This window comes from Calypte anna, chromosome 1, assembly GCF_003957555.1.
Source record: "Calypte anna isolate BGI_N300 chromosome 1, bCalAnn1_v1.p, whole genome shotgun sequence".
NCBI lineage: Eukaryota > Metazoa > Chordata > Aves > Apodiformes > Trochilidae > Calypte > Calypte anna.
Window position 1 is genome coordinate 177430523 of NC_044244.1, and position 13148 is coordinate 177443670.

Here is a 13148-nt window from a genome sequence, read left to right on the forward strand (position 1 = left end):
TTGTTTTATTACATATTTTGTGATGTGTATCTTTCCATGTTAGTAATTGCTGATCCTGGCAGTGTCCTTGAAGGGAAAGACTGCAAATAACTGGTTCTTTCGAGACTGGGCAATTTGAGGGAATCTTCAGAGCATTTGCATCTGTGAGATTTCCTCAGGAGTTCTCTGGATTCTCTGTGACAAAAGTTATGATGCGAGAGTTGCAAATGTGACAGAAAGATGTTTCCATATACTGTGCATAAACATTACAAATATCTTGGTCTTTGTCAGAACAACCTTCAGCTCTGTATGAAATGGGGAAAGGAGTGCCAAAGGGCTGAAATAAGGATGAGAAAGATTTGTTGCTTTGCTTCTTTCAGGGATTACTTTAACATGATGTTTTCAGAGTGCTTTTGAAATGCCCTTCTCGGAGGCCCTCAAGCAGGAGGAGAACAGATCAGACGCGCTTCCAATACTCCCTGTCACTGACTGTCATGGAAATGTGTTTCAGGATATTGCGTTCAGATGAGTGTCTGTAGATAAAAGTAAAACAGGAGCAGTGTTTCTGTGCTGTGTGGGCTGCTAGCACTGAGCTCCAGCCCTTGCTGCCAGAGTTTCCAATGTGTGTGGCTGCCGGAGGACATGGGTCCATTTCTCACCAGTGCAGTTTTGGCAGTCGGGCTGCAGTGTGGTACGGCCAAGCCTTGTTGTGCTCAGCCAAATATGTGAAATGCAAAAGTGGAAGAATTTATGAAGGCTTTGGGACATGTAACACAATGTTTTTGTGCTTGTGGTTTCTGGTTTTAGATGATGTGTTTGCTGAATGGAATTTGTAAGTGTACTCTTCAAAGTAAGTAAGTGATAGCGGCCCCATTCACAGGTACCACATGTACAAAGCTGCATGGTGCTGCCAGTCATGCAGAAATACTCTGCTACCAGAGTTACAGGAGTATCCTGCTAACTGCTAAAACTGTTGTGTCACAGTTCCTTTCTCCTCGTGATGCAAGACTCTGAGCTTTCATAGAAACAGATGTGGTCAGTTATGAAACACAGGAAATCTTAAACAATGTCACCACTAGGTCTTCATGGTCATCATAACCTGCTATCTCTGGGTACCAGGGCACTCTGTACATCCCAGATGCTCTTTAACAAACTCAAATGGTAAATAAATTCCATGAATGATAAACTTGCTAGGACAGCCATAGCTTTTTACATGAGTAAAATTCTGGTAAGGAAGATAATTAAACCCCCACGGTTACAGGAATGTAAAACAGAGGTGTTGTTTTGTCTTGTAGCTCAAGAGGCACCAGCCCTGCTGCGGCAGCTCATGGATCAGACAGTGAACACCAGTCACTCGGCCATGCTGGAGTGCCAGGCTCGTGGCATCCCTGAGCCTCAGATATCCTGGTTTAAAAATCATGAGGAAATACAGCAGCAATCAGGTGAGAGCCCTGTGTACTCACTTACATTTTTGGACCTTTTTTATTTACCTGTCTGCCTCAGGTAGCCATTTGCAGCCTGACACCAGCACCGAGGTGTAAGGCAGGAATTACTGCCTGGTATTACAGGCTGGCAGCAGTGTGGGTTCTCCAGGTTATTTTGTCTAATTCTAAAACCTCAGCCAGTCTGGAGATGTGGGCACAATGTGGGCACACTCCTCTGTGGATTCAGTGGAAAAAATACAGCTCTCAGTTTGCATCTTATAAGAGTCATCTTCAGAGAAATATATTTCTCTCTTTTCGCTATAGAGGGAGCCTAAGGATCAGACGTCCTGGCCAATGTATAGCCAGGCAGGAGAAAACCAGGCTTGAGTGACGTGTAAGGAATACCAGTGGGGGTCTGTTGTTAGGCTTGCAAAATCTGTTCTAGGTTCACACCCTAGCTGCCAGACTAATTCTGTATCTGGAGTCTCCAAACCTGAAATGCATCTGCCAGCAGCCAGGGAATCCAGGTCTCATGCAGCAGAAAGGGACAGCTTCCCAGATGGCATGCTACAGCTCCCGGAAAACTTTGGGAGATATTAACTGCTGTGTCTGGAATGTGATTTCATAGATTAGCTAAGACTACATGTCCTGCTCTGATGGCACCACAGTCACAGAATAGTTCCTTGAAGATTTCAGGTGGAGATGAATGATAAGGAAATGATAAGGAAAAAGGCAAAACCTTTCTTGTTGGAATTCATCCACATTTGGATAAGAAGCACACCATAAGCTAATGGTACAGGCTCAGCAAAAATGTTCAAAGAGATTCGGCCTGTAGGAACTTGAATCCTAAGTCTACTTTTCAATAGCAGCATTTTAGAAAGTTTTTGTGTAAGGGTCTGTCCTGCATTATTGGAAATTACTATAGCATGAAGAAAGACAACTGGGAAAGTCTTTGAGGATTTCTCCAGATGGATTATAAGCCTGTGCAGACTCTCAGCACAGACACTAAACTTAATCTAGAGATGGATTCCTTGAAACTTTACGGTGACCACATCATTGTAATGTGCACTCTTAACACCACCTTCCAAAATGTCATGTGCCAATCAATATGCACAATACAGAGTGCTCCCAAGATCAGTCCCTTAGGCTGAGCTTTTTTACTCACACAAATGCTTTGTAAACACCAATCTCCAAAATGTTCCAAAAACATCCAAGTATGTTTGGCTTTCCTGCAGACATTTTGCTGTGCACTCTATGGCTCAGATTTCTTTTGAGAAGAACATGAAGCAGATATTGTTACACAAGGGACTGGTTTTGTTTATATCCTGGCTCCCTCTCATTGCAAAATATTTCATTTCACAGGAATAATTTTAGGGCCCGGAAGCCGAATGCTGTTTATTGAAAGAGTAAAAGAGGAGGATGAAGGACTTTACCAGTGTATAGCCACCAACTTAAAAGGGTCCGTGGAGAGTGCAGCATATGTGACAGTACAAGGTAAAATATGACATTAAATGGGACGAGCAAGTTTGCCATGGGTGATGCTCTTACTCAGGCTGGAAAGGCAGGGAGGGGGAGGTTGACTTGGGGCTGAGGCAGTAATCTCTGAAGGCAGGAATTTGAAGGAAGTCCCAGCAAGGAAAGCATACCAGGTTGGAAAGGAAGCCCAGCAGGAAATGCTAACTCAGACCATGTTTACACTGACCTAAAAAGAAGAATTGCTTCAACCCAACAAAGATCAGGTCAGGGTAGAAGAGAAATGTAAATTTAGTATCATCAAAACAAACAAAAAACAGAATAAGGAACACTCTCCTACCCACTTATTTTCCCATTTCATGTTAATTCCACAGAAATTAGGGGCTTGAGATACTTTTATTTGATTATTTTCAGTGTAAAGTGAACTGTCAAATGGGACTGGAAAATTTTAGTGCAATGATAGCTACACATTCATTTTTCAGATTTCTTGTAAGAAGTAGGAATGATCTAGTTATTCCTGTAACCATTACTTTTGCTATTCATTTAAATGTCCATCATTGTTCTGCCTTCTGCCAAGCTGGACTTAGGCCTGTGGCAGTAACTTCTACCAATCAGTTTTACTTTACATAAAAATAAATTCTATTCAGCGGTTGTTTTTTTGTTTTTTGTTTTGTTTTGTTTTGTTTTTTTTTTGTTCATTTCATTGAGTACCCTTAGATTCATATATTACAAGATAAGAGAAGTAGGTTGGCATTATGCAGAAAAATCATACCATGTATAAATTGAATTTGACAAAATCTATCTTGTTGCTCTCATGTATTGAGTAAATAGCCCCAAATACACTTAGTTTCTCTTTAAAGAAGACTATATGACTATCACTAGGTCTCTCAGGCAGGGATTATATCTTTGAGTATGTTCTCATACAACTGCTAAATGTATCTGAATACTACTCAGTGTTTGGATACTATGCTCCAGCAGAAGACAATTACAGCTACTAAGTTGGTATTGATTTTCTGCCATGGGTGTGTTAGCAGTCTCAGTTAATGGTGATGGTTGATGATACAATTATGTTTTCAATCTAAAAGGTCAGGGATAAGTATATGTACATGTGGACTGGCCTAAGTGGTGTAATCGAGGAGTTAAAACCTGTGAATAATAGAAAGGTTTTTATGGCCACTCTAGTAGCTAAAAGAATAAATTGTGTCTAAGTGCTTGCTGTTCAAACATCCCACTAATTGATAGCCCTTGACAATGTAATTCATTATTGTATTGGCTTTTAACATTATTGTAGTTTGGCTACTTATGGCAACCACAAGCATTCTGTCAGATGGCTTCTGGGAATGTGTCCTAGTCTGTGATCCAGAGGAGGGTAAAGACAGCAGTGGGAAAGCTGCTTCTTTGGTTACATGACCTGGGACACCACTGTCAGTGTTCTTGTGTGACTCCTGTGGGAGCTCTTAGATAAGCAAGAAATTAAATTTACCATATTAAATCTATGAGATTGGATTAAAATCTGTTCAGACTAGATGAAAAAAAGAAAGACAATCTGTCTTATCTACATGAACAAGGAGAATGCTTCTCCTACTTCTCCTTCCTACTGCCTGAAGGAACTTCAGTGGAGGTTTTGTCTCCTACACTGAACTGGAGTGCCTATCCCTGTCCCAAGGAATGGCAGCCCCTCACCCTATTCTTCAGCCTGGAGGGGCAAGATCAGGACTTAAACATTAAGCTCTCTCTAAGCTTTGCTGCTTGCTTTTCTTCCTGAGAAATACAGACCCTGAGACTGCTGCTGCATGCACCAAAGCCTCCCCTGTGTCAAAGCCTCCCCTCTGTCCCGGCGGAGCGCGGGGCTGCAGATCAAAGGGAGCAGAGCAATGCCTCCTGCTGATGGCCGTGTTTAGCAGATTGGAAGAGTAGGTTGTGAATGAGTCAGGAAGGAAACTGTCTGCTCTCTTTATTTCCTCAAAAAAACCCATTCTTATAGTCACAGATAAAACAATGTGTTATTTTTGTATCTGAGATGGATGAATGGATGATGGGATCCAAGGGCTGTCTTTAAATAATCTCAGCCCGTGTTTGGTTTGGAAGCTGTGCTTGCCGGGCTGTCTGAGGAGCAGAGGGGCTGTGGTTGTGGACATGTCACAGTATGTCCGCTTGTTCTTGGCTGAGGAACTGAAGAGGCAGCAACTCTGCAAGGAGCAAATGGGAACAGCAAATGGCTGCCAGAGCATGCAGCAGGTGGAGGGAATTGTGTCTTAAAAACTCCAGGGCCACAGCTCCTGGGCATGAAGGGAACACAGGCTGCCTTGGGCAGCTCTTCTTCCTGGGATCAGGTAGTTGCACGTGTCTACCTTGCTCACAGAGTGGATGAATTGCCATGAAACCTTGTCCCATTCCTCCTCCTGGGGACCCTCCCAGCACTCTCAATGGGAGCCAGCAATACAGTGAGTTGCAGAGGGGCTGCACCATCTGAAGGGGATGTGTTGCTGAAGGAAGCAGCATCTTCATACTCACTGGAATATGGGCATGTAACAAGCAAATGAATACAGCAGCATCCCCTGTCTTAAAGATGGTGGTTGATAACTTAATGTGATCCCTGCTGATGAGAAGGAAATCGTCACATTTATTAAACATTCATGGAACTATTCTGATAATATGAAAATGGTGTTTGCTTTTTAAATAACTGTTTTTAGTATCTTACCTACCTCTTTAACTTTGTACATCAAAAATCTGTTGCACATTTTGGGTCACTCTAAAGCCATCAGCAATCTTTCCATGAAGTTTAACTGGAATTCCGGAATTCCCTCTGTTACTGAATGAGGCTCAGAGTGGGTTATGAGGGCAGCTGTAACAAAAAATTTAAACACCAGGTGACTCCTATTACCTCAGAGAACCAACAAAGGGAGCTGGAAGGGAGTCCTGGTGGCCTCTAGCTCAGCCTCTGCTCAAACCAGTATCGTCACCAACGTTATGTCCAGTCAGTTATGGCTTTGTGTGGCAAGGCCAGGAGAAGAAATTGTTGAGTATCTCTAAGCACTTGTCCAGAGGTGAGGGACATTTTGGCTGCAGCACAGGGTGGTGTTGACCCAGACATTGCTTTTTCCCTGGATGACACATGACACAGAGCTTCAGGGGCATGACGGAGGCTGCAGGGAGTCAAATGGGACAGAGATGCTCATGGAGGAAAATCTGAGTCTAATGAGGTAGCTGGTGTGTAAAGATCTGGGAAAGATGTAAAGAGGAGACAGAAAACTTGGGCTACCAGACAGAGAGGGATTTGGCCCTGCCTACAACCCCTCCAAGCTCTGTTAATCCTGAACCCTCTTCTGGGTGCTCCTGCCTGTTAGTTCTCAAGTCAAACCTTTTCCTACCCAGAGAAACACTCAGCCAGCTCTGTCTGCAAGCCTTTTAGCAAGACTAGGGATCTGGCATTTCATAACCCAGCCCAACCATAGCCTGGGGAAATGCTTTCTGGTTGCCTAAATTCACTAAAACATTTCAAAGATGGTACCTTCATGTCTCTTCACTAGCTAGTGAAATGGTTAGGGAGTTAGTGAGTGGTTAGTGAGTGGTTAGGAAGTTGCTGCCTTCCACCCTGGGATTTTATCCTGCCTCAGGGGTTTTCTGGGTCCTGCCATATGGATCAGAAGCAAGAACTTAACCCTCAGCCCCTCCAGGTTTTGCAGAATGAACGTCAGAAACTATTACTCACCATCTGCACGGCTGCTGCTCAGACACAAGAGGAGAATATCCATATGTAAAAGGAAAGCCTGATGCCAGGGGACAGACAAGCTGCATTAGGCTGTATTTTTTATGCCATCATTGTGACCCTTGTCTAAAACAAACCTTTAAAAATACTTGTGAAAATAATTTAATGCTCCTGGCATTTTTGAGAAATAGATACTTTGTATCTCCAGTTGCAGTTGCAGTCGCATTGTTCTTCAGTAAGCTTTATTCTCAAAGCTCCATTATGGACATGCTGAAACAAAATTAGGTGCAGGGCACAAACACAAATCTGATTATCACCTTTAGGTAGAGAAGATACCATGCCAAATAAGCCACAGCTACAGATAGAAATTCAACCACTGAACAAAGCTGTGTCACCTTGCCAGGCAGCACATCCCTCTGGATTAGCTGGTAAAACCACCAGTGAGACATCAGTCATCCCTTTTTCATTTGTCAGGAGTAGCACTGAAACACTGAGCTGCCTGAGGTCTGAAACTGCTGCAAGTGCAATTGACAAAACCACTGTGAAATCATGTTCAGAATTACTCCTCCTTGTCAGCTCGTTTTCTCTCTCTGGAGGGTGCATCAGAATAAGAAGCAGAGCACTAAGGGTTGGGGTTTTTTGTTTTTGGTGGTTTTGTTGTTGGTTTGTTGTAGGTTTTTCTTTCATTTGCTACCAATCCGATGGAAAACATATCGTGGGAAGTGTGGTATTTTGACACAATCACAGTATTTGCAAAGCAGACTGCTCTGAAAGCATTTTACAAGTCCCTAGGTAGTAGTCAGAAGATAATTTTATTTTGGCTTTTTAAAGCTCTGTCAGTGGGCTCTAATACTCTCCAGATTTCTAATATTCATGTTTTCTTGCTGCATCCTATTCAGTTATTGTTGATTTTAGTTTTCTGGGGTTAATTCGTTCCCTGGTTTGGAGACCTTTCCTGGCTCCCTGCCAGCTGGGTCCTACAAGGTGATGCTGAGTCCTGTGAAGAAGATAGTTCCATGGGAAGGATCCCATGTCCTCTCAGGAGCCTGGTCCAGTGCTACTGGTGAGACCAGCAGGAGATCTGAAGGCATGAACCTGCTGGGGCACTGGCAGGTTGAAGGGAGCTCTGGGTCCTGCAACCCCAGGTGGGGATTAGGATTAAGACCCCCATGCCAAGCTTTCCACAAACTGAGTTCACTGGTGCCACAGCATCCACATCCTGTATCCACACCACTTTACATCCACACCATGCAAAGGTGAACCCATGTACTGCTGCCAGCTGCACTGCAAGCTTTCAAGGAAGCCCCCAGCCCTTCTCCAGAGAGTTTTTGATGAGGACTGGAATGTTTTCAGTATGGCTGGGATGGAGGTGCAGGCTGCAGGGCTCGGGTATCAGCATTGAAGAACGCACCAACCTGGGGCAGGGCAGGTGCGGTCCTCAAGGAAAGGAATCAAATGTCCTGGACAAAAAAGCAATCTGCAGCACTGCAGTGTGCCCCAGGTCATTCCTGGATTCACTGGTGTCGACATCAGCATGAGCCTTCCCTGGAGCTTCTTTGGCATCAGCAGCATCTCTCACACCACATCATTTGCCCCTGGGTAAAGGCCAGAAGAGCTGTCCCATCCCAGCCTCATCTCTTCCCAAGGCTTCTAGGGACTGAGCACTTCTGAGACCTCTGCTCCTCTCCTGTATATGATCTTGGACAGATTATTTTGCTGGAGTAGGAGTGTTGTATGACTATGCTTGCACACAGTCTTACACAGAGAAAATTTGGCTGAAAATATTCTGCACCTGAATTGCTACCTCAAAAGGAAACTATCTGATGCTTCATCCTCAACCTGTGATTCTATGATTCTGGGCCACAGGATCACAAAGAAGAGCTGGTTTTTTACTGAAAAGCATACAGATGTATAGAATACAGTTTTGCTGTGTTTAATGCACTGGCTTTGCTGGGGAAACCATTTTTTTACATACAGGCTCTGTGACCCAGTTTAAATAGAGATTAATACACCATTGAAAAGAAGGACACTGGACCTTCCTGGTATTTTATTCTAATTGCAGAGAAACCTGAAGTGTCCTTTCTTTGCAGGTCATTTTCTAAAATGTTTGCTGCTTGATTTTCCCAGGCACATCAGAGAGGTCAAACCTGGAGCTAATAACCCTGACCTGTACCTGTGTGGCTGCAACGCTCTTTTGGCTCCTGTTGACCCTCTTCATTCGCAAGCTGAAGAGGGTAAGAAAGAATGAGGAGTTCCCAAAAGCATCTGCCTTTTCTTGCCAGCCATTTGTTTGTTAGAAAATTCTTCCTAGGCCACTGGAATTGCTGAGTCTAAAAAAAAAAAAAATTCTGATTCATTTAGTGCTCACCTTTGTTCCCTGTGCAATCACCAGGCTGCTGACGGGTGCCCAGAGAACCGTAACTCACAAGGCTGAGCATGAGTAAGCCCAGAATCAAAGCCCAGGTGGGGGCAAGGCTCTGTGACTTGCAATCATTTGAGTGTCTGACTCCCACCAAAGGCATCTCCATTCCCTTAAAAACTGTGGGAGTTTGGCATCTTTATGTCTTTGAAGATCTGAGTGAGTGAGAATGACAGATCTTCACAGGACTTGCTGGGGTCTGGTTTGCACACAGTGTCTCCTATAATTACATCACTTCCAAAGTGATATTTCACTGAAGTAGTTTTGGTGGTGCAGCCACTAGAGCAGATGATCCTGTATCAGCAGGATAACATTAACTGCTCCTGCAGCTGACCTTCTTTCTCATTCAAGGCTGACTCTGATGGTTTAAAGCCCTTTTTTTTGACAGCACGTCTGCCTTGCATGGTGTGTGCAGGTTGAATCACAACAGAGAACACAATTCTTCAGCAGTGCTGAAAGATCTCAGAGCAACTTGCAGTAGCAGATGGATTTAGGGAAGAGAGGAATTTGGGTAATGGGGTGCTCTGCAGCAGTGGGATGAGGAATGGCTGCATGTTCCCCTCTCCTCACCATAGCATTACTGAGCCTGGGCTGCCCTCCATAGCCCATCCCAAGAGGTATCACACCTCAGTGCCACAAGGATCAGCTCACAGCCACCTTGGCTGAGCATATCCCAGCAGGCAACAAAAATTCACATAGATATATCTGTGTGGTTTTGTATGTGCCCATGTGCTATTCCCATGAATGTAGGAAAAGTAACATGGAGGGACTCAGTTCAACAGGTTTTCCACAAATTCCAACTAATAGCCAAGAAATTGGAGCAAACTCCAGATGTTTTCTATGGAAATAAAAGTACCCTCATGTCAAGAAAAAATCCAGTGGGTTTAAGTAGCAATCTAGGGGCTCTTTGAAGAAAAATATGTTTCAAATGGATGGACTTCACAAAACTTTGAGATTAAGTTAGTATTTCTGTACATTTCTCATGTGAAGTGGGTGATCCATTTGCTCAGCAGACAGTGAATTTCTAGTAAATTCATTTGAAATCAAGTGTTTGAAATCATGTATTTGAGCCTGGGTGTTCATGAACTTCTTCAGTCTTAAATAATTTCAGTAAACTGGTCATAAATTATGCCAAAGAAATAAAAAACTCTGAAAATTTGTAAACAGTTCCTGAAACCTATAATGTCTAGTGTCCTAATGACTGGTCTGGCATATCTGCTAACCACATATGACCCATCTTTGCTGGGTTTATGGAAAAAAAACAAACCCTGTCAGTTGAACTCCATCTGTTGCATATGGCCACTTTGTGCTTTGCAGAAACATGAAGGGAAATTATTTTTATCAGCAATGTTTAGTCATTTGCTTAAAATATTTCTCCTGATTGTGCATACGGCCTGTATCATAACACCATATGTTAATACAGATCCATATGGATTTCATTGAAGAAACTGTTGTGTCACATATTAGGAAACCTAGAGAACAGAGTTTCTTTTACATAATGTCTTGCAATGTTTTAAAAAGCCAAAGGGAGCTTAACTAAACCATCTATTAGACTGTGGAACATTCAGTCCTATGGAGAGAATGTACTTGAAATCCTTGATCCAAGCAGGAAAATGCTACAGATACCTTATGCTCTTTTACATTTTGCCATATTTTTTTGTTTTCTAGCCTTATTCCTCTGAAATGAAGACCAACCATTATCTGTCCATCATAATGGATCCTGATGAAATGCCCTTAGATGAGCAATGTGACCGACTGCCTTATGATGCCAGCAAGTGGGAGATTGCAAGAGAAAGGCTTAAACTAGGTAATACTGGGATACTTCACATTGGGCTTGCAGTGATTGCATGAGAAGTTGTTGTGCCGTTAAAGAGGAGCTGGGTGTGGTTTTGACACTCAGCAGCCAGGTTCAGTCCATACCAAGTGCCCTGCTCTGTAACTGACCTAGAGCAGTTAGGACTGACTGTGTCTACCTGACTTTCCAAATGTGTATTTTGACTCCATGTAGGGAAACTAAAACACAGAAAACAGTACTGCACTCTATTTTTTGCAGACTGATTTACTTAAAATAAGACATAAAAATGGGGCAACTGAAGGTTTCCCAATCAGTCTGCTGGCTTGAATGCTTCTCTCTCTAGACTTAGGAGCCTTTTGTTATTGACTGTATCTTATTGTAATTTTGGTGGGTTTACTCTAATTTTCTCCTTCTTTTTCCCATGATTATCTGGCAAAAAAACCCAATGCAGAAATGGATCCTCATACTCCATCCCTGTTTCTCCCTTTCCTCTTGTCTCCAGTGTGCTCTCCCTGTTATCCTTCTGTGCTGCAGGTTTACATTCTTCTCTGTGCATCTTAAAGTGCAAGAATGTGACAGGAGCCCACACATAAATCAATAAATATATTGAAATGTCAAACCTGCATCAAGCTGGCCTGCAAATGCCCCAGTGAAAAGCATGGGTTAGGGGTTGTTCCTCACTTGCTTAGCCTGGTGCAGGGCTGACAAGGAGGGCAGGAGGCTAGGGACCAGATTTTCGAAGTTGAAGAATGCTTCCAGGAACCACATAGATCCACAGCTGACCACAAAAGGATCAACTTTAAAGTAACAGTGATCTCAGCCTGTTGCTACAATGCTGTTTGCTCTTCCAGGCCTGTATTAAATTTGTCCTACAGCAAGGGCTAGAAAAATCCCTGCTTTTTAGCTAGGAGCTGAACAGATTCCTTCTGTTCTCCAGGGACCAGAGACAGAGGGTGGTTAAAACACACAAACACTTGGGATCACACTTAATTTGCCTGCTAGGAATCAGACAACCAGATGTGGAGAAGCACAGCTGAAATATATTGCTAGTGTTTTATAATTGTCATACACACTTCTGGGAATGCGACAACATAACCTCGTGCTGGACTGTCCTCAATGTTCAAATAGTTTTCTTAAAATGATGGACCAAGAGCTTGATGTGCAGGCAACGTGACTGCTGGTTTATGTGATGCTTTATTTGTGTGTAAATCCCATGAAAAGAATCAAGCAGAAATGGAATATAAACAACAAGGAAAAACCCACGTCTTGCAGGGTTGGTGTTTGGAGTCTGGAGGTGAGGAATGAGGACCAGAGAATGAGTTAAAAGTGGAAGAGCTGATGTAAACAAATAAAGAATGCTGACATTGAATGAGAACCAGATTCAGAGAAGTTGGGTATGTGCAGTATGCTAGATTAGCTCAGTGCAAGCCCTGCTTACATGGCAATTGGCTCAGTCATTGAGTAACCTTGGCAGTCTCTGAGGATTAGTGTCTCACAAACACAAAATGTGCTTCTATGGTTTTGAGAAAATATTTTTACTTAGAAATGCAACCCCTTCCAGCATCAGATATGTCTGTTTTTGTCTTTCCACCTACGTATCCTCCAGGATATGTATTTATTGTAACTTTTGCAAATAAGTCTCTCTTTTCAGCCCACACCTCCTCTGCTCCGTGTTCCTCCAAAACACGCCTGTACTGCCCATGGCTGTGATGCAACACTTATACAACAGGACTCCCTCTTCATCTGTAAGAGCTACAGACCTTACAGGAAATTTCAAACAGGCACCATTGAAGTCAGGCTAATTAACATTCAGTGTGGATTAGCCTGACTGTGAGCAAAATGTCATCTTTTCATTAGGCAGAAAAATGCTAGTGCTATAAATCACTGTCACCGTAGTTGGCGATAACATTACAGCCCAGATCAAGCGTTGAGCTATTATGCATTTTCCACCTTACTCTTGGGCTTGACCTTCCTAATGTATGAGAGGTCAAACACTGCTGACGTTGTGGTGCAGAACCCCCAGGGAGTGTTGCCACATGCAACATTGCTCGGGCTCAATGTCAAAACACAGTGGTGGCAGATGGCTTCCTGATGCTCACTTCCTCCTCTGCACCACAAGCCCACGGCGCTGGCACCCAGCAAGCACTTTCCATTCTCCTTCACTGGGGCAGCACTGTCCTGAGTGACACGATGGAAAACATGAAGTCACATGTAGGGAGAACTCAGGGAACTCAGGCTGTGGCAGAGGACCTGAGAAACAAGCACACTTTTTAGCCTCTGTCTTCCCTCAGACCTGGAGAGGAGGCATCTGCCAGTGCTTTTTCCTGATGCCCCAGTCCAGCAACTCGC

General features: G+C 43.4%; 1 protein-coding gene across 1 annotated transcript in view; it reads left to right on the forward strand.

Moving 5' to 3' along the window:
• FLT1 (fms related tyrosine kinase 1) overlaps nt 1–13148 on the forward strand; it is a 112397-nt gene that overhangs the window by 75651 nt on the left and 23598 nt on the right. The window contains exons 14-17 of the mRNA XM_030466072.1: nt 1275–1421; nt 2766–2897; nt 8713–8819; nt 10673–10811. Of these exons, the coding sequence (XP_030321932.1) occupies nt 1275–1421; nt 2766–2897; nt 8713–8819; nt 10673–10811 (525 nt within the window). The remainder of the gene's footprint in view (nt 1–1274; nt 1422–2765; nt 2898–8712; nt 8820–10672; nt 10812–13148) is intronic.